General features: G+C 43.3%; 1 protein-coding gene and 1 pseudogene across 1 annotated transcript; both read right to left on the minus strand.

Annotated features, from left to right (window-relative positions):
* Positions 1-590: 590 nt before the first annotated feature.
* On the minus strand, positions 591-2,222 carry LOC110257899 (heat shock transcription factor, Y-linked-like). The gene is made up of 2 exons (XM_021080903.2): positions 1,710-2,222; positions 591-1,286 (listed from the first exon to the last, which is right to left on the minus strand). Exons 1-2 carry the CDS (start codon positions 2,220-2,222, stop codon positions 591-593), a joined length of 1,209 nt encoding a protein of 402 aa, XP_020936562.2.
* Positions 2,223-20,731: 18,509 nt separating this feature from the next.
* LOC146394414 (XK-related protein 3-like) overlaps positions 20,732-21,343 on the minus strand; it is a 42,425-nt pseudogene continuing 41,813 nt past the window's right edge.

Below are 21,343 nucleotides of genomic sequence, written 5' to 3' on the forward strand. Positions count from 1 at the left end.
GGTTGCCAAGGGGGAGGGTGCAGGATTGTGATGGACTGGGATTCGGGGGTTGAAAATGCAAACTATTGCATGTGGAGCAGGTATGCAATGAGGTCATGCTGTATAGCAATGGGATCTATCTCTAGTCACTTTTGATGCAGCATAATGTGAAACAAAGGATATGTATATGTGTGGGTGAGGGTCTTGGGTGGGTGGGTGTGGGACTGGGCCAATTTGTGGCACAGTATGAAAGTGATCGAACACAGTAAACAAGCTATGATGGAAAAATCATTTTAGACAAAGAAATGCAACATCCCTTTACTCTTAACTGTGTCCAAAATAAAAAAAAATGTAATTGTAATATATACATGTAAGGATAACCTGACCCACCTGCTGTAGAGTGGGAAAATAATAAAAAAAAGAAAAAGAACAAAAGAATCGGAAAAATTAAAGAAAGAGATCCAGGTGAATAAGAAAAAAAAGAAGATGAAACTATGAAGATGAACATATAAGTTTATTGCTGAAATATCAGAATTGCAGGAATTTGGTGACATTTGCCAGCATAAATTTTCATCTTCACTCTCCTGCATAACCTATAGTCCTTTGATAGGTCAGTGGTAATTAGGGTGATGTTCAGATATGGAAAAGGACTGAGGATTTGGCCTTGAAAGCGAGGCAGCAGATGTGTCAGTGGCCATTGGCATTGGGAACCATGGATGGGCTGCTGGTTGGGGGTTAGATACAGGGCACGCAGTTGGTGATATATTCTGGTATCTGGTTGGCAAAGGAGAAGGCTCCACCCTCAGTCCAAAATAACCACTTGGGAAGTTAGAAATAAGGTGGTACTGAGAAATGGAAGTGGTAGTTGTAATGAAATTCACGATGTGGCCACTTGCTGGAGAGTAGCTGCTTTGTGAGTGCATGTGAAACGTGGTCAACTGACTAAAAATAGCATGTTGAGCCATGACAATTTGTCCTGGTGGCCTGACTGATGGTGATGATGGAGAAGAAAGACCACTTCTAGTTGGGGTAGTTGTATTAGAAATTCTCTGGCTCATAGAAGGCCATCTTATTAAAGGCACATTTAGGTTTGTAGAGGCTGAAAATGCATCTTCTCCACGAGTTTCTGCAGCCACATCAGAATTATGGTTATCCACATCACCCCCTGTTCTAGAGCGCTTCTTGCTGCAACCTTGAAGTAGAGAAGCCGATACTGGAGAAGCATTTTTCACCCTGACTCTTCTTTTCATCCTCACCAACAGATGGGGACAGCCTCGTTTAAAATTTGGATTATGGTAGAACTGCAGCTAAAACCAAAAGAGAAAGGTATTTAGTGACCTTTTAAACAAAGATACGAGGACAAAGAATCCATACAAATCTGACTTGTTTCATCACACAGAGTTAATGTGAGGAAATAATACTCATCTATTACTAACATTTTCAAAAATTTATGTAGTGGGAACAGGCAATTATGGTCCTTAAATAAAAATGCCTGGTGCATTTACAGTAACAGTATGAGGTTCAGGGGCTTGTATTGGGTGAGGTTCATCGAGAAGGCTCCAGGTGGCTAGGAAATTTCTCTATCACCCCAAATATTTTATGACCAAGTGGCCTTCAGTTGAAAAGCATAGCAGTACTTCATCCCACTTTCAAGGTCTACTATGACCCTATATGTATGAACATATTTGCAGATGTCCCTCTGTAAATAGTAACTGGACATTTCATAATACCTTGTTCCAAGCAGAGACTTCATTATCTTCTGCCAGAATGTTGGCTAGTGAGGCAGGTCTTTGAAAATTCCTTCGCAATTTAGTAAATCCATAAAGGTTAAGCTGTCGAACTAAGCTTTTCATACTCTCAGTTTCAAAAATTCTGAAGGGAGCCTTTCTCTCCAGAACTTCTTTCTTGAAGCGTTCTTCATTGATCACGATCGAGGTTCCATTTTCATCCCACCAAATGGACTTAAATCGATCACTTTCAACAATTTCCCAAAGTTTTCTGGGAAAGGGCAGAGGAGGAAAATCATTATCTCCATCTGGTTCAGAGGCACACAATGTGTGGCATGGCTCTTTCATCAGGGAGCCCTCAGACAAAGCCTGGAAAGCTTTTTCTTCACTCTGAGACCTCAAGTCCAAGTCCCCAGTGATTGAGTTATCACACCATGGAGATGTAATGGAGGATTCTGAACCAGTTGATTCATCTTTAGGAGAAACACCTTGAATTTCTGTAGGAGCATGTGCCATCTCAGATTTGTTTCTCTTCAGCTACTTTTCTCACCTGCATGGCTTTTGAACTCTGCAGTTTTAAATGCTGCTTTGGTAAGCCTACACAGATAAACTATCCAATCCATCACAATGGTTGCCAGCCTGAGTAGCTGTGACATCACAAGACACTAGTCTCCTAGCAATCTGAGCATCACCTTCAGTCAGGGTTTACTTCTCTATGAAATTAGCCCAGTTAATATAAAATATGAGCTCCGTACTTGAACAGTAACCCAAAGAGAGAAAAAAAAAATGAGATCAGCAAATGAGACCCCACTCCAATGGAATCTTTTTAATAAAAAAATCACATAAATAAATAAATCCATTTCATCCCTGAAGTAAACGCAAGTTCTCTCTTGTGCACATATGCACTTGTGCCTGTCATGTAAGGCCTTGTAAATGGAAGAAAAAAAAAAAAAAACAACGGCAAAGTGAAACAAAAGCTATGCAGCTCTTGAGAGTGTATAACTAGAATCTGTGCAGTATTTATATTCAGAAAAACATAGCCAGTGTTCTATGTTGGCTAGCTTGTTACAAAAGTGTTCTGATCTCTGCTGTGCTATGGGTTCAATCCCTGGCCTGGGAACTTCTGCATGCCCCAGGTACAGTCCAAAAAATAAAAAGACAAAAAGAAAAGAAAAAAAAAACAAATACACAATCAAAAACAAAACAAAACACAACAAACCATGACCTTTATCACTAACCAAGACATGGAAGGGCCCTGGGCACCAGGCAAAATATCTATAGCCATAGAGACAAAAAAAAAGATTGATGGTTGCTTGTGTTAGGAGAGGAAATGTGGGGAAGTACCATCCAAAGGGTATGAGATTTCCTTGTGGATTGATACAATGTGGACTGAGGAATTGATGGGTGCACCACATTCTGAAGATTATATATGCCCTTGAACTGAATACTCTAAAACTTATACCATAATGTTGTCACATTGTTAAAAACTGACAATGATCTGGTATCACTGATTTTATTATATCGAGTTTTCTGTGTATCCTACGCAAGTAGTCTGTGTGTTAAACAATATTCCAAACATTTTCCGTTAGGTTGCTGAGGGAGGAATGCACAAGGCCAAATAGTGCACAAGAGGAATTTATTAGGGTCTCTGAGGGGGCTGGGCAGAGCCCACGATGGCATCAGCCTTGACTGCAAGGAGGTGTTAGGCTTATAAAGCATCTGTGGTGGGAGTCTGTGGTTGGAGTCCACAGTGGGACCTTGCGGCAGGGAAAATGGAGAAGAAAGGGAAGGTCAAGGGAGGTGTAGGGACTCAAGTCCCATGACAGAGCACAGTTAATCCATGTAGGCAGTTAGTCTGTGCAGGCAGTTGCTTCCCACAGGTCCTCGTTTCTTGCTGCCCAACTTGCACATCCACATTCTGGGAGGGGTGTCCACAGCAAGTCTCTCAGGTGAGCAGCAATAGTTGGGGTGTATGGCGGTCTGTCTCCATCCTCCTGGGATTCTCTCATTCAAGCCTTCCATTATATGGGATAGGGATGAATGTCTACTCTTCTCTATCTGCTTCCTGCTGGCCTGGGGTGAGGAGTACTTGTGGATGGACATGGTATATGCTACCATAGAGGATGGGAAGAAAGGAAAAATAAGATTAAACATGGGTTGACACCAGTATTGTTGAAGGAGGAGTGTAGTTTCATCTGAGTAGGTTTTAACACGTGATGTGGTATTAACACGTAAATCACAGGAGCTATTGGTCATAAAACATGTTGTCTCCTTTCTGTTGCTATAAGAGAAGACCGTGAAAATATAAGGTTGTCGCTGCCAGCTGATGCTGCTTTGAGAACAGCTGGTGTCATCACGTCTGACAGGGCACATAAACCCTAAGTTCTTGGCAATACAAAGGCTTGCCTGAAATTACTTCCATAAGATTTCCTAGTCTTCCATGGATGTCTGACCCACAGCTACTCCATTCTGCCTTTTCTCCCTATTGGCCCATGCAGTTGCCATGGTCAATGACCTCTGTATTTCTAGATGAGAGAAGATGCAAGAATTTGGGCCCATAGAGATCCTCACCTGAAATCGGTCTGAAGGCCTGTGCCTCACCGCTGCTCACCTCCCTGAGCTCTGCTCAGCAGGTGCTGCAGGTCAACAGCTGCTGTGCCTCAAGTTTTCCTGCACGGAGAGCCTCTAGGCAAGTGCTAACTTGAGGTCACAGTTGGCCATACTCCCCAATGGTCGTACATTTGACCATAGTTTGGGGAGGCATTTCATGACCATTTCATCTCACAGTGCCAGCAATGAACATTGCTAGGTCTGGCAATGATGTCACAGATAGGCCATTAAATGTGCTAGTCCTGGACAAAGCCATACTAGGAGTAGCCAAAAGTCTCTGGACCACCCATCTTCCTCGTCTATTATGGTCCAGGAAAATATTCCCTCTTGTTGCATGTTCCCATATCTAGAGACCACTGATCTCATATGGAACTATATATCATTTTCAGTGACTCAGTTACACTTCTGGAAATGCAAGAGACAGCAATTTTGTGGACACAGTGAATAAAACATAAACCTAGAGACTCTCATGCTGAGAGAAGGAAGTCAGAAAGAGAAAGACAAAGACCACATGATAACACTTATATCTGGTGTCTATTTTAGAGCACAAGTGAAGCTTTCCACAGAAGAGAAAAACATGGAATTTGAGAATAGACTTGTGGTTTCCAGTGGGAGGGGGACTGGGACAGATTGGGATTGAGTGGGAGCTTGGAGTTCATTGACGCAGTCTCTTGCCTTCGGAATGGATAAGCAGTGAGATCCTGCTGTGTAGCCCTGGGAAGTATGTCTCCTCACTTGTGATGGAGCAAATAATATAAACATGTCTATGTACCTGGCTCACCATGCTGTGCAGAAGAAAATATAACAATATATTGGTGGCAATAAAAACAAATTAACCTATTCTGATAAGGAGTGGAAAAATATAAGAAAATATTTGTGGTCTCTTAAAAATTATGTGGAAAGCAGTATTCATAAAGTCATAAATGAAAATTGAAAAGCTTCACGCAAAACAGCCCTGTTTTATCGCTGTTCAGCTGGATTAGTCCGTTCCTTTTCTTTAAAGGAAATTTCATTCTGGCTTGTCCACTCAGCTGTACTCCCCAGTGTTCTAAGGCTGGTTATCCCTTGACAGTTTAAACATTCCCAACACAAGGGAGCCGTTAAATTTCGATTAATGTAGCCCAGGAGAGTTATGTCACTTGGCTAAAGTCTTACCTGCTGATTGAGCTTGAGTAACAGTTGAAGGAAACATAATTGTGCCCTTGTGAGAGCAGGTATTAGTTGGCCAGGTGAGGGGATCCCACCTAGGAACATCACTGAGAAGAGCCTTGGAGAGGAGAAACCCACCAAGGTAGATGAGAAGGTCAACAAATGACCATGTGGTCATGGGGGGGCAATCTTGGGATAGTGGTGTCCTTCTGATGGTGACTTCTTTTTGTCCAGGCATTGGTGTTTCTGTTATTAGGGCCTTGTTTTAGGGTGAGTTTGATGTCAGTAATTCCCTCTGTAGACCAGTGCAATGTGGATGTCCTTCTTAAGAGGGAAATAGAGATTTTAAGAGTTATTTTATTCACTTTGCTTGTGCATATGGTACTTAAGTATTCCTGACAAGAGACCTTCCATCTAGGCTGGAGACAACCCTTTAAATGATACTTTCCCAGAATGTATAACCCCCTGGTTATCGTGGGGCATCAGATATTCTCCCAGAGACAGATTGCAGCACTCAGCTTCCCATGCTGAGACTATGTTCTTAGTAACCCCCTTAAACATTGAAATATTGTAACACAGCCTCAAAGAACTATTTGGGAAGTGAGTTTTAGAAAGTGAACCCTAACCTCAAAACACAGAACTAGAGTATGAGTCACAAGATTGTCTCTAAAATGATCCTCATTTTCACCAGATATTGTCAACCCAAAACTGTAGAAGGAATACCCCAAATGGAGAACATATTTTCAAAGCATTTCTTTTCATTAATGGGTTTTCTGGGGAGCCAGGAAGAAGCAAGCTGCCTCTTGGATTTCCCACAGTCATGGCTCTTGAATTCACAGCTGTTGCTTACCTATCTTCCCTCCTCTGATTTAGGGGCACACTTTTCCCATGCTACAAGGTCATCAGGATGGCAAATGTCTGAGAATGAGGGAGTAAGTTGTGAGCTATATCTTTATAGATTGGGTTCATACCTTTCATCCGACAATTTCTCCCCTGTAACACTGTAATTTACACTTAGGAAATTTGCAAATACACACACACACACACACAGAGAGAGAGAGAGAGAATGCAAATTTTAAACACCTGGCCAAGTAGAATCTCACTTTATTGTAAAACATTACCTAGTCACTCAACCAACCTAACAAAGGATTTCAAAAGCAAATACAAATTAAAGGCCAATCGATTCATGTAACCTGTTATCAAGAGTATGAACAAGGTAAGGTTAAGAAGGTTCAGAAACCTTTCTTTTAGCAGAGAGACAGAAACCTAATTCAAGTTTTACACGAGCTTACATTTAAAGTTTGTTTGTTTTTTAACTTTAAACTCCCAGTCAGTCCCGACCAAGCTTGGAAATCCTGTCTAGTGTCCACTTCGCAGAAATCTTCCATCACTTTCTGTATCCGTATTATTCTGTCTGCTAGCTTTCCATTCAAAATAACAAGCTACACGACAGACTTACTTTCTGTTCCCTTAATAAAATGCAATTCCATTCCTCCTTCCTTCTTTACTGAAAACACAATGTCTACTTGTCTGGGTGGACTTTTTATCACTTCTAAAAGTATGTGTTTCCTGGTACAGAACATCACAGCATAGCACCAAAACACCGATAATAGTCTTAAGTGATGTTGCTGTCCCTTCTTAGTAACTGAAGCCTCAGCATCCGATTTGACTTTTATCAAACCTAGGTGCAATAAGAAAAGCTTCTGCCAATGACTCTGAAGACATGCCCATTTAAGTTAGATCAACCTACTTTAACTTTAATATCAGATGTTAATTTAACACGGAATATTTTCCAGTTCATGTGAATCTAAAATTACCTTACCTTATGTATTTTGAGAGTTCATATAAGAGCTTAATTTCCTTCAAGCCAATTAAGTAGAGCTTTTTGATGAAGTAATTTTGGCAAGGCCATACATGCACAACACAAACAATGATACATACAAAACAGGAAGCTCAGATTTCCCATTCCAAAGTCTCAGCCATGAATAAGGTACACCTGTGTGAAACCCATCAGCTGCAAGAGACACTGGCTTCAAACTGGATCCCTGACAGATGGAACAAATCAAGGTCACTTGTCTAGGTGGCTAAACATCTTTTAATAATGTTTAGAACAAAAGACAAACGATTTCTCCTTGACCCTGAGAATTCAACTTGCAAAATGTACCCCTATTCCTGAAATTTCTATTTCAGAAAGATGGTGGAGCTAAGGCTTCCAGATGTCCAGGCAGAACACCTGCATCTCAAGGACACAGGCAAATTTCTCTTGGGATGACTTTGTTTCCTTGAGGGCAGAAAACTTTTCCCTCAGAACTGAGGAGCCTCTTCCCTGAGTCTTAAAGGCCCTGTCAATTAGTCCAGGCATGGAGTTTGTGGGCCCTGTCCTAATATGTGTAGATGTGTCTGTCAGGGGAAGGCTGGCTGATAAAAGGGACTGAAAGAATGGCATGCCCTTCACTGGTCCCCGGGTCTGGATTAGTTTAGTGTACAGGTCAGACATGGGAAGGGGACATGGACCCTGGTTATGCCTACGATTCCATTAGTGACTTCGGTTACGGGCCTGTATTGAGGTTGGCAGAGGTTTGTGGACTGGTCTTTTAACTCAGTTTGAACGGGAGCAAGCTGCTGAGCTATGGAATGGGTGGAGGTGTCCCATAACCAGGGCAAAAGAACGGAGGCTGGGAGAGGTAGCTTATCATGTTCTAGATGAGCAAGGGGGAGGAGAGAGGACTCGGAAAGAGAGACAGGAGTGAGAAGTCTGAGGGAGGCTCTGAAATTAGATAAAATATCTCTGCCAAGAGTTGGGGCTGGGCACTTGGTTAATATCAGGAAAGAACAGCTAAAGGGTGTCCCTGATGGGGTGCAGTTTGGAAGGGGTTTTGGTAAGGGTTTGGAGATGAGACCACCAACATGCACAATAGAGACTTGAGAGGGGTGTTTGTGACCTGTTAATTCAGGTTGTGCTGAGTAAGTGGCCCCTGTGTTGATAAGAAAGGATACCAGCTTACCTACAACTAGCAGAGTTACCTGGTGCTTCACCCGAGTAGTAGTTGTGGGTCTGGGATGCAGGGGTTTCCAGGGCACCCTCAGTCTTCTGTGATCCTGCCAAGGTGGCTTGGCCTGTTGAGGTCCAAGGATTCCGGTCTCTCTGCAGGGAGGGGTGTGGCCCTCCCCTGAGAGGTTTCCAGTGGCCTCTCTTATCACACCTGCAGCAGGGGCCTGGAGTGCCTTAGAGCCATTGTCCAGGGGAGAGAGCTGATATTTGGGGGAGCCCTGAATGGCAGTTGCCTGCATTTTGTATTTAGCCCGATCTCTTTTTAAGTGTTGGCTTTCAGCCTCTTTATGCTGATTATTAAAGACCTTGAAGGTGAGGGTGAGGACATCCTGCTGAGGGGTTTGAGGCCCATCCTCCCACTTTTGTAATCTGTGCCTTATGTCAGGGACAGACTGAGAGATGAAGGGAGTGTGGAAGGAAAGATTCCCTCCAAATGGGAAAGGTCTAACTGTGTATCTTTTTGAAGTGCCTCTGTTAATCAGGAAGGAAAGAAGATTTTTCATGTGGGCTCTGTCTAATTTCTTCTTCTTTTCTTAGTTAAGACCTGCTTCACATAGTCCTCCTATGAGACAAGTTACCATGTGACTCTGGTGTCTAAAGGCCTGGGAATCAACTGGAGAGTCCCAGTTTGGATCCTGTCTTGGGACTGCTACCGCCCGCACTCTTTGGTTCTTGTTTTGCCAGCAGAGGTCATCTGTGTGGGCCTGAGTGGCTAACCAGACCATTTCCATTTCCACAAGGTCGAGGAGGAAGGATAAGGTGACATCAACACCATGGCAGGTAAGGTCACGGGACTGAGTGATTTGTTCAAATTCCTTAATATAGATGGAGGGATCAGAAGAGAAGGAGTCTCATCTTTTTTGTTTTTCAATTTAAGTGGGAGGGGTTAGACATGGAAATAGGGACATGGACCTGGACAATCCCTCCAGTGCTGGCAACTCCCCCTCAAGGGACCAAAGGAGCTGGTTGGGAGGTGTTTGGAGAAGGAGGAAGCTGGGTACAGAACTGTGTATGAGGAGGAGAGAAAGAGGCGTCAGTATCTGGGTTAGGATGGGGAGAAGCTGAGGACAGCTTGGGTAGGGGTGTGGAGGATTTTGTGTTGGGGGAGAGCTGGAGGCATGGAGAGATTTGTATTGTGGAGAATAATGGTCTGCAGGATCAAAGCAGGAGCTGTCAGAATGAGAGGGAATATGACATGAATGATGGAGAAGAATTTGAAATGTGAAACAGGGAGAACAGAGGGAGGCCTGTGGGCTGACAGCGCCTTTCATTCCACTCGTCATTACAGTGACAAATGTTTTTGAGGTCACTCAAGCTATTTACATTGAATGTGGACTTGTGGTTGCCAAGGGGGAGAGGGAGAGGGAGGGAGTGGGATGGATGGGGTGCTTGGGGTTAATAGATGCCTTCTAGTGCCTTTGGATTGGATTAGCAAAGGGATCTTGCTGTGTAGCCCTAGGAAATCTGTCTGGTCCCTCACGGTGGAGCATGATAAAGGGAGAAAAAAGAATGCATACATGTATGTGGATGGGGCTCACCACGCTGTACAGTGATGAAGCAGAACGTGAACAGAACACGGTGGACCAGCTATAATGGAAAAACTAATACAACATCACTATATAAAAAAATTGAAAGTGGCATTTTGGGAGCATTGAGAGCCATTAGCTAATGTTTATCCTGTGCACACGGAGTTACAGAAGAAGTAAAGATACTTGTACCTAACATTTCCTCTTAGGAATACCTAAATTCCATAAGAGGCAACCAAGAGGTGTGTTCTGTGGAGGAGTGGAGGGCTTCTTCGCCATGATGAGGACTAAGAGGGGATGTGGGCTAAGGAAGGGGCCGCCTTAGGGAGTGCCACTTCTTAGGCTGAGTGTCTTTAAAGTCTGGATAGTGGACGCTGAGGGACAGAGAGGGAGGTTTTTCGCTGATGTGGGTGTCCCCAGATTAGAGGAATGCGCCAAGTGTCTAAGTATTCTACAAACCTAGTGTGATGCTTTGTTGCAGAAGGTTGTACTCTGATGTGCCAGAGGAACTGGGGCCCAAGAGCCATGCTGACAGGAGACCCAGAAAAGTGATATTTTCTCATCCAAGTATAAGAAGGCAAGTGCTGGATGCAGAATCAGTCATGGAAAGGTGGAATTCCCCGTTGGGGGTTCCTCCCTGGCTGAGCAGGAGAGAACTTGTGCAGAGGTGCCTGGATCAGGGGCCCAAACCTGGGTGGGTTCCAGAGGTTAAGCCAGGAAGAGCTGCCCCTGCCTGCTGCTCTCTGGCTTTCAAACCCAGGAGTTTGGGGCACCACTGATCTGATTCCCATTCTCGTATCATGCCCGCTTGGGGTTTAGCACCATATGTGAAGTTTGCTGAGGGAGGAGTGGGCAAGGGCATTTGATATTTATGGCTCAGGAGGGCACCAGCCTTGACTGTGAGGAGGGGCTAGGCTTATAAAGGATCTGTGGCAGGAATCTGCGGTGGGAGTTCACGCCAGAATCTTTGATGGGAACAATGAAGAAAGAGGAGGGGAAGGTCAAGGGAGGAGTAGGAGGTCAAGTCCCATGACAGAGAGCAGTTCATCACTATAGAAGTTAACATATGCCTCCAGGTGTTTTCCTCAGTCCGTTGGTTCTTGCTGCACAAACTGAGCAACCAATTCTGGGATAGGTTGTCCATAGCAGATCTCCAAGTTGAACAGCCATATATGGGGGCAAAGGGGGTCTGTCTCCACGCTGCTGGGAACCTCACATTTTCATAGTCATATTAGCACAGCAACTATGATTCTTGTTGGTATGTCTATCAATATATGCTAAGTATTCATGAAGTAGAGATTTCACGTTTATGTGGGGCCCCTACCATTAAGGAAATCCAACAAGTAGGAGATAAGTCATAACAAGAGAGTTTATAAGAAAAACGACTTATATGTGTGTAAGAGGAAACTTGCCATTCTTGAAAGAGCCAAAGGATATAATCCAAGATTACATGGAATCGTAGTCTTTTTTTATTCTTTTGTTAGAACAGGAAATAGGCGGAGGGGTTTTGGTGAGGAAATAAGTAGGGCATAGAGTCAGGAGCATTGAGGTTTTCCATAGGTTTTGTGACCAGGAAATGGCCAGGGGATGTGTGAGAAGGCTAGGCCTTCCTGGCATTATGGGGTTGCAGGTTTCCTAGGGGCTTGTGGCTGAGGTAACCAGTGTCAGGCTTAGCCTCAGGCTATAAAAGGTGCATATGAGGAAAGGGTGAGACTGTTCCAAGATAGGGTCATGGAGGGGTGGGTGGAGAGGGTGAGAATTTGCCAAGGTATGGTGTGGGGTGAACTAACAAAGCCAAAAGGTAGTCAGGGCCATCATTGTTCCAGAGAGTTGGTTCTTATTTGGAAAATATAAGGGTCTCAGCAGTTTGGGTGCATTGATCTGGTTTTCTGAATATTATTGTGTAGGAGTCCAGAAACATAGGAGTATCAACATAAAATAGGACCTAGATTTTATGAAATGGTCTTAATATGGGATAACAAGCTGCTCCTTTGCACAATGAGACCTCATTTTTGGTAAGAATTTCTGTGGCTTCATGGCTGAAAGAAGTGTTACAAAAATGTTGTGAGTGGTTTCCCATTCCAGCTTTGGTAAATATTTAATATGTGTTAATATGTGTCTATATTTATCACATTTAAGGACGGAAAATTTTCACAACTAGAAAGAGTGTCCAGTTTGGCAGTACGTCTTAGTGTAATGCAGTTCTTAAGTCAGAATGCTTTGTATTAACAAATGGTCATGAATTTTCATTTCATTAAACATTTCGTGAAGACAGACACTCCACGAAATGTAGTTTCATGAAATTTGACAGTGATTTCTCCTGATTTTTTATTTGGAGAATTTTAGTGTCTATTTTCTTTACAGGACATCCCCTTAGATTTACACATGCAGATTTTGTGGGGGATTGGCTGATAAAATATTATGTATATGTGAAAAAAATAGGAGTTCATGTTAAGAATTTAAAATGTCTCATTAAACCGTGGCTGAGAATTTTGGGGTGCTAGAATGGCTGGATCATATATGAAAGAAGTCACCTTTGGGGCTATCAGGGGAAGACAGCCTAATTCAGGTGTCTCTGAGCTCCAAATTGCAAACTCTACCTTGAATCACAATCATAGGAGAGAGTGAAAAGTTTTGTCTTGAAACGATGCCTACAATATGTTGTATGAACTTACCTGTATAACGAATGAGATTTAGTTTGGGCTTTGCATCTCTTTATTATTTAGCATTGATGCACAGTGGTTTCCTTTCTCTTAGTCATGAGAAGCTTTCCTAAATTGGATGGTAATATTGTCTTTAATCTTATATATGTGTGTACACATACACACATATAGATATTTCTCAAAGGAACTTATCACATCTGTAGTTGTATAATGATCATAACAATCTGATTTCACAGATTTCCATCCCAATGCCCAAACACATCCCACCACCCACCAACTGTCTCCTCCAGAGACCACAATTTTTTTCAATGTCTGTGAGTCAGCATCTGTTCTGCAGAGAAGTTCAGTCTGTCCTTTTCTCAGATTCCACAGATCAGTGAAAGCATTTGTTGTTGGTGTCTCATTGTATGGCTGACTTCACTTAGCATGATCGTTTCTAGGTCCATCCATGTTGCAAAAAAAAAATGCCAGTAGTTTGCTATTTGTAAAGGCTGAGTAATATTCCATTGTGTATACAAACCACATCTTCTTGATCCGATTCTCTGTTGATGGACATTTAGGTTGTTTCCATGTCTTGGCTATTGAAAATGGTGCTGCCGTGAACATTGGAGTGCATATGTCTTTGTGAGTCATGGCTTTTTTGGGTAGATGCCCAGGAGTGGGATTGCTGGATCCAATGGGAGTTCTGTGTTTACTTTTCTGAGCACTCTCCATACTGCTTCCCACAGTGGTTGCACCAATTGACAATCCCACCAACAGTGTACTAGGGTTCCTTTTTCTCCACACCCTCTCCAGCACTGATTGTTTGTAGATTTTGGATGATGGGCATTCTGGCTGGTGTATGGTGGTACCTCAAAGAGGTTTCGATTTGCATCTCTCTAATAATGAGTGATGTCGAACATCCTTTCATGTGTTTCTTGGCCATCTGTATGTCTTCTTTGGAGAACTGTCGGTTTAGATCTTCTTCCCGTTTTTCGATGGGGTTGTTTGTTTTGTGGGTGTGGAGCTGCAGAAGGTGTTTATAAATTTTGGGCATGAATGCCTTGTCAGTCCCTTCACTTCCAAAGATTTTCTCCCATTCTGTGGGTTGTCTTTTTTGTTTTGTTTAGGGTTTCCTTTGCTGTGCAGAAGCGTTGAAGTTTGATTAGGTCCCATTTGTACCTTTTTGTTTGTGTTGTCAATACTGTGAGAGGTGGATCCGAGAAGATGTTGCTACCGTTTATATCAGAGTGTTTGGCCTATGTTTTCCTCCAGGAGTCTGATAGTGTCTGGTCTTATATCTGCGTCTTTCATCCATGTGGAGTTCATTTTTGTGTATGGTGTTAGGGAGTGTTCTCTTCTCATCCTTTTCCATGTGGCTGTCCTGTTTTCCCAGCACCACTTACGGAACCAGCTGTCCTTTCTCCATTGTATATTCTTGCCTCCTTTGTCATAGATGAGTTGGCTGTAGGTGTGTGGGTTTTCCTCTGGGCTTTCTCCCCTGTTCCAGTGATCTCTATTTCTGTCTTTGTGACAGTACCATGTGGTTTTGATGATTGTTGCTTTGTAGTAGAGTCTGAAGTCTGGGAGCCTGATTCCTCCAGCTCCATTTTTCTTTTTCAGGATGTCTTTGGCTAGTGTGGGTCTTTTGTGCTTCCAAAGAAACTTTAAAACATTTTGGTCGAGTTCTGTGAAAACACTCCTTGGTGATTTGATAGGGATTGCATTGAATCTGTAGATTGCCTTAGGTAGTATGGTGATTTTGATAATATTAACTCTTCCAATCCACGAGCATGGTATATCTTTCCATCTATTGGTGTCATCTTTGATTTCTTTCATCAGTGGCTTATAGTTTTCAGAGTACAGATCTTTTGTCTCTTTAGGTGGGTTTACTCCTAGGTATTTTTTTTTTCTTTTGGATACAATGGTAAACGGGATTGCTTCCTTAATTTCTCTTTCTGCTCTTTCATTGTTAGTGTATAGAAATGCCATTGATTTCTGTGTATTGATTTTGTATCCTGCGACTTTGCCAATTTGGTGGATGAGCTCTAACAGTTTTCTGGTAGAGTCTTGAGGATTCTCTAGGTATAGTATCATGTCATCTGCAAATAGGGATAGTTTCACTTCTTCCTTTCCAATTTGGATTCCTTTTATTTCTTTTACTTCTCTGATGGCTGTGGCTAGGCCTTCCAGAACAATGTTGAAGAGTAGTGGTGAGAGCGGACATCCTTGTCTTGTTCCTGATCTCCACGGGAATTCTTTCAGCTTTTCGCCATTGAGAATGATGTTTGCTGTGGGTTTGTCATATATGGTCTTTATCATGTTGAGGTAGGTTCCCGTTATGCCCACTCTCAGAAGTGTTTTTTTTTTTTTTTTACCAGAAATGGGTGTTGGATTTTGTCAAAGGCTTTATTTCCACATCTATTGGGAGGATCATATGGTTTTTCTTCTTCAGTTTGTGAATGTGGTGTATCACACTGATGGAATTGAGGATATTGAGGAGCCCTCGCATCCCTGGGATAAATCCCACTTGATCATGATGTCCAATCCTTTGAATGTATTGTTGGATGCGGTTTGCTAGTATGTTGTGGAGGATTTTTGCATTGATGTTCATCAGTGAAATTGGCGTGTAGTTGTCTTTTTTTGTGGTGTCTTTGTCTGGTTGTGGTATCAGGGTGATAGTGGCCTGATAGAATGAGTTTGGGAGTATCCCTTCTTCTGGAATTTTTGGAAATAGATTCAGAAGGAGAGGTGTTAGCTCTTCTCTAAATGTTTGATAGAATTCGTCTGTGAAGCCATCTGGCCCTGGACTTTGGTTGGTTGGAAGTTTTTAAATCACCATTTCAATTTCAGTTCTTGCGATTGGTCCATTTGTCTTTTCTACTTCATCTTGGTTTAGTCTTGGAAGATCGTTCCTTTCTAAGAATTTATCCATTTCTCCTAGGTTTTCCATTTTATTGGCATATAGTTGCATATAGTAGTCTCTTAGGATGCTTTGTATTTCTGCGATGTCCGTGTTACTTCTCCTTTTTCATTTCTAATTTGATTGATTTGAATCCTCTCTCTTTTTTGCTTGATAAGTCTGACTATGGGTTTATCAATTTTGTTGATCTTTTCAAAGAACCAGCTTTTCGTTTCATTCATATTTTCATTGGGTTTCTTTGTTTCCATTCATTGATTTCTGCTCTGCTCTTTATGATTGCCTTCCTTCTACGAACTCTAGCTCTTGTCTGTTCTTCTTGCTCTAGCTGATTCGGATGTGAAGCTGTATTGTTTATTTGAGCTTTTTCTTGTTTCTTGAGGAGGGCTTGTTTGGATATAAACTTTCCTCTTAGAACGGCTTTTGCTGCATCCCAAGGGTTTTGGAGTGTTGTATCTTGTTGTCATTTGCCGCCAGGTAATTTTTAATTTACTCTTCGATTGCTTCAGTGATCCATTGCTTGTTGAGTAGCATGTTGTTTCGCCTCCATGTGTTTTCGTTTTTTGCAGTTTTTTGCTTGTTGTTGATTTCCGGCCGTATAGCGTTGTTGTAGGAAAGGATGCTTGATGTGATTTCGATTTTCTTGAAGTTACCGAGGTTGGATTTGTAGCCCAGGATGTGATCCATCTTAGAGACTGTTCCATGTGCACTTGAGAAGAATGTGTATTCCATTGCTTTTGGATAAAATGTCCTATAAATATCTCTTAAGTCCATCTGGTTTAATGCATCATTCAGGACTTGTGTTTCCTTATTGATTTTCTGTCTGGTTGATCTGTGCATTGCTGTAAGTGGGGTGTTCAAGTCCCCCACGATGATTGTGTTATTGTCAATTTGTCCTTTTAAGGTTGTTAGCGGTTGCGTTATATATAGTGGTGAACCTGCGTTGGATGCATAGATATTTAAAATTGTTGTATCATTTTCTTGGATTGATCCTTTGATCATTATGTAATTGGCCTTCTTTGTCCCTGAAAGTATTCTTCATTTTAAAGTCTGATATGAGTCTTGCTCCGCCAGCTTTCTGTTGATCCCTGTTTGCATGAAATAGTTTCTTCCATCCTCTCCCTTTCAATTTGTATGTGTCCCTATGGGTCTCTTGAAGACAGCATATATATGGGTCTTATTTTTGTATCCTTTCAGCCCGTCTACGTCTTTTGGCTGGGGGACTGAGTCCATTCACATTATGGACATTAATCACATATCAATAATCACATTATGGTGATTATTGATATGTATGTTCTTATTGCCTTTTTATTAATTACTTTGGATTTGTTTTTGCTGCTCTTTTTTCTTCCCGTCTTCTCTTGTTCTTTTCCGCCTATAGAATTATCTCTAGTGTTTGTTGTAAGGCTGGTTTCGTGTCACTGAATCTCTCAGCTTTGGCTTATCTGTGAAGGTTTTGCCTTCTCCTTCAAATCTGAGCGAGAGCCTTGATGGGTAGAGGAATCTTGGTTGGAGGTTTCTTCCTTTCATCATGTTAAGTCTATCGTGCCACTCCCTTCTGGGCCTGCAGAATTTCTGTTGAAAACTCTGCCGATACCCTTGTTGGGTTTCCCTGTATGTTATTTGTTTCTTTTCCCTAGCTGCTGTCAAGATTTTCTCTTTGTCTTTAATTTGGGTCAGTTTGATTGATATGTGTCTTGGGGTGTGCCTCCTTGTGTTTATTTTATATAGTACTCGTTGTGCTTCCTGGATTTGAGTGAGCGATTCCTTCCCCATGTTAGCGGAGGTTTTGGTCATTATCTCTCTTGGAATATTTTTTTCTGTCGCCTTCTCTCTCTCTTCTCCTCTGGCACCCCTCTAATAGGGATGTTGGTGCCTCTAATGTTGTCCCAGAGTTCTCTGAGACTCTCTTCGTTTGTTTTCAATCTTTTTTCTCTTTTCTGTTCTACATCCGTAATTTCCAATGATCTGTCCTCCACCTCTCTTATTCATACTTCGGCCTCCAGGATTCTGCTGTTAGCGGCTTCGAGTGAATTTTTTTATTTCAGGCATTGTATTTTGCATCTCTTCTTGTTTAAGATTTATATCTTGCATCTCTTTGGACAGTGGTTCCTGTAAGTAATCCATCTTGACCTCCAGTTTATTTCCAATGTCTTGCATTATCTTCCGCATCAACACTCTATAAAGTCTTTTTCCTGGAGGTTGAGATTCTCCTCATGGCCTAGCTGATTTTCTGGGGTTTTCCCTTTCTCCCTCATCTGAGTTATAGTTCTCTGTCTTTTCATGTTTATAGGTTTTTGGTGTGGTGACCTTCTTACAGATAACAGAGTTGTAGCCTCTCTTACTTCTATGTCTGCCCCCCTGTGGCTGGAGTCAGTTTGGGTGCTTGCTGTAGGCTTTCTGATGGAAGGGGCTGATGCCTGCCCCCTGGTAGGTGGAGCCGATTCTAACCCCTCTGGTGGGTGGGGCTTAGTCTCTGGATGGGATTAGAGGCAGCTGTGTGCCTGAGGGGTCTTTAGGTAGGCTGTTTACTGAGGGGCAGGGCTGTGATCCCACCTGGGTTGTTGTTTGTCCTGGGGCCTCTCAGCAGCTGACTGACTGGTGGGGCCTGGCATTTTCCCCAAATGGCCACCTCCAGAGAAACGTGTGGCTGCTGAATATTCCCAAGAGCTTTGCTTTCAATGTCCTTCCCTCACAATAAGCCACGTTCACCCCTGATTTCCCAGGATGTCCTCCAAGGACTGTGGTCAATGTTGACCCAGACTCCCATGGAGACTCTGCTTTGCCCTGGGACCCAGTGCATGTGGAAGTTTGTGTGTGCCTTTGAAGAATGGGGTGTCTGTTTCCCGCAGTTCTGTGGAGCTCCTGCACACAAGCCCCACTGGCCTTCAATGCCAGATACTCCAGGGGCTCTTTCTCCCCGTGCCAGATCCCCACATGGCAGAGTTTGATGTGGGGCTCAGAACTCTCTCTCCTGTAGGTGAGTCTCTGTGGGCCGGTTAGTTTCCAGTCTGTGGAGCTTCCACCCCCCCCCCCGGGAGGTATGGGGTTGTTTATATCATGAAATTGCCCCTCCTACCTCTTGATGTGGCCTCCTCTTTTTCTTCTGGAGTAGGACGTCTTTTTTAAGGTTTCCAGCCCATTTGGGTGAAGAATGCTCAGTCTTTAGTTGTGAACTTTGTTGTTTTTAGGAGATAAGGTGAACACCAGTCCTTCTATTCCGCCATCTTCCATATAGGTTCTGTCTTTAGTTATATTTATCCAGATGTGTACAGTTTAACTTGCAGAGAGACTATGGATGGGAAGGGGATTCTACAAATGAAGAGGTAACTTAGCAAGGTGAAAAGAGGAGGCCAGGAGAGTGATGACACAGTGACAGGTGTAAAGATCCTTGTTTCGGTACCAGGCTCGGGAAGTTTCAGAGTGAGGTAAAATCACTTTTCCTGTACTCTAAACCCATGGAGCAGCCAATAAAGAAGTAAACAAAGAGTTTGGTTAGGTCCCTTTGGGTTAATTCTGCTCTTATTTCTGTTGCCTTGGGAGAATGAGCTGAGAAAATATTCATGAGGTTGATGTCAGAGAGTGTTTTGCCTATATTCTCTTCTAGGAGTTTGATGGTGTCCTGTCTTCTATTTCAGTCTGTCAGCCACTTGGAGTTTGTTTTGGTGCATGGTGTGAGGGTGTGTTCTCATTTCACTGATTTGCATGCAGCTGTCCAGCTTTGCCAGCAATGCTTGCTGAATAGACTTTCTTTTTCCCATTTGATGTTCTTGTCACCCTTGTCAAAGATGAATTGCCCATAGGTGTCAGGGTTTATTTCCGGGTTCTCTATTCTGTTCCATGGGTCTGTCTGTCTGTTTTGATACTAATACCACACTATTTTGATGACTGTGGCTTTGCAATATTGCTTGATGTCTGTGAAAATATTGCCCCCCCCCATAGGTAACATTCTGCTTTTCCCTTACTGCCTTTAGGATCCTCTCTTTATTACTAACTTTTGCCATTTTTCCTAAATTGTGTCTTGGTGTGGGCCTATTTGGGTTCAACTATTTTGCAGCCCTGTCTGTTTCCTGTATCTTGAATTCAGTATCCTTTAGGTTTGGGAATTTTCCAGCGATAATTTCTTCAAATATATATTCCATCCCCTTATCTTTTTCTACTCCTTGTGGAATTCCTATGATGTGTAGATTGGCCCACTTTATATTTTCCCATAAGTCTCTTGTATTGGCTTTCCTCTTTTTTGATTTTTTTTCTGTCCACTGACCTGATTGTGGGATTTCCATTATTCTATCTCCCACATCACTAATTTGTTCTTCTGCATTGTTCATCCTGGTTTTCACTGCCCTTAGTTCAGTCTGTATCTCTGCCAACGAAGTTTGTAGTTTTCTTGACTCCTCCTTATATTTTCTAGTTCCATTCTGAGGACATCTGCATTACTGGTTCATATCTTGTCTTCATTCCTTCAGTATTTTCACTATTTCTCTTTTGAAATACAAGTTTGTAAGACTGCAGAGGTTTATTTCCTTGTTGATTGCTTTAGGTGAGTTCTCCTGTTGGTTTAACTGCAGGTCGTTTCTCAGCTTTTTCATCTTGCTTTTTGTTTTCATTTTCTAGGTACAGTTTGACTCCCCTTGGCTGGACAGGGTTTGCTTTGGCACTGCTTTGGAATGCTTTCCAAGGGCTGGCATGGTTGGTGTTTGAAGCCACATGGCTTTTCCTCAGGTTGGGCAGAGCTGACAGGGTCTCTCTGAAGCAAAGGAGGACTTCCTGATGGCAGACCTGACTTGGAGCTCTGCACCACAATGGAAGCAGATTTCACATGGCTGGGTAGGTCCCTCTGATGTTTTTGGGCTGTGGGCTCTTCCAGGCAGCTGGTGGTGCTGAGCGGCTGTTCCAAAATGGTACGGCACCCATGAGGGTGGGAGCAGTTTGCTGGGCTGCTAAGAACCCAAGGGGCTCTTACCCAGGTCCACTGAATTGGCAGGACCACCTCAGAATAGAGGCAGATTTTGCACATCCAAGACGAGCTTGGTCTAGATTTTGTGGGCTATAGGGGCTCTTGCAGGTGGCTGGCAGTGTTCGGTAGCAGTTCCACAGGAGTGCAGAACCCCCAAGGGTGAGATCAGCTAGCTGGGCTGCTGAGAAACCAAGGGGCTCTTCCCCAGGTCAGCTGAATTAGCAGGACCTCCTCGGAATGGAGGAAGATTTTGCATGGCTGGGCTGAGCTTTTCTAGCTTTTCTGGGCTGTGGGGGCTCTTGCAGGGGGCTGCCAGTGTGGGCCAGTTCTTCCTCAGGAGTGCAGCACCCCCTGAATGTGGGTGTGGCTAGCTGGGCCACTGAAGAACCAAGGGGCACTTCCCCAGGGCAGCTGAATTGGGAGGACCATCTCAGAATGGAGGCAGATTGTGCACAGCCAGGCCAAGGTTGTTCTAGCTTTCTGGACGGTGGGGGCTCCTGCAGGGGCCTGAGAGTACTGGGAAGCTGTAGCACAGGAGTGCAGAACCCCCCAAGGGTGGGAACGGCTAGCCAGGATGCTGAGAACCCAATGGGCTCTTCCCCAGGGCAGCTGGGATTGGCAGGACCACCTTAGAATGGAGGCAGATTTTGCATGGCTGGGCCAACTTGTTCTAGCTTTTCTGGGCTGAGGTCCTTTTCCAGAGGGCTGGCAGTCCGGGGAGCTGCTCCTCAGGAGTGTAGTACCTCCAGAGGTCAGGCAGGCCAGGGCAGGGTCAGCTTCC

This window comes from Sus scrofa, chromosome Y, assembly GCF_054392235.1.
Source record: "Sus scrofa isolate SSC_HxYL_T2T_F1_AM1 chromosome Y, Sscrofa_HxYL_maternal_Yorkshire_Landrace_v2.0, whole genome shotgun sequence".
NCBI classification, from domain to species: Eukaryota; Metazoa; Chordata; class Mammalia; order Artiodactyla; family Suidae; genus Sus; species Sus scrofa.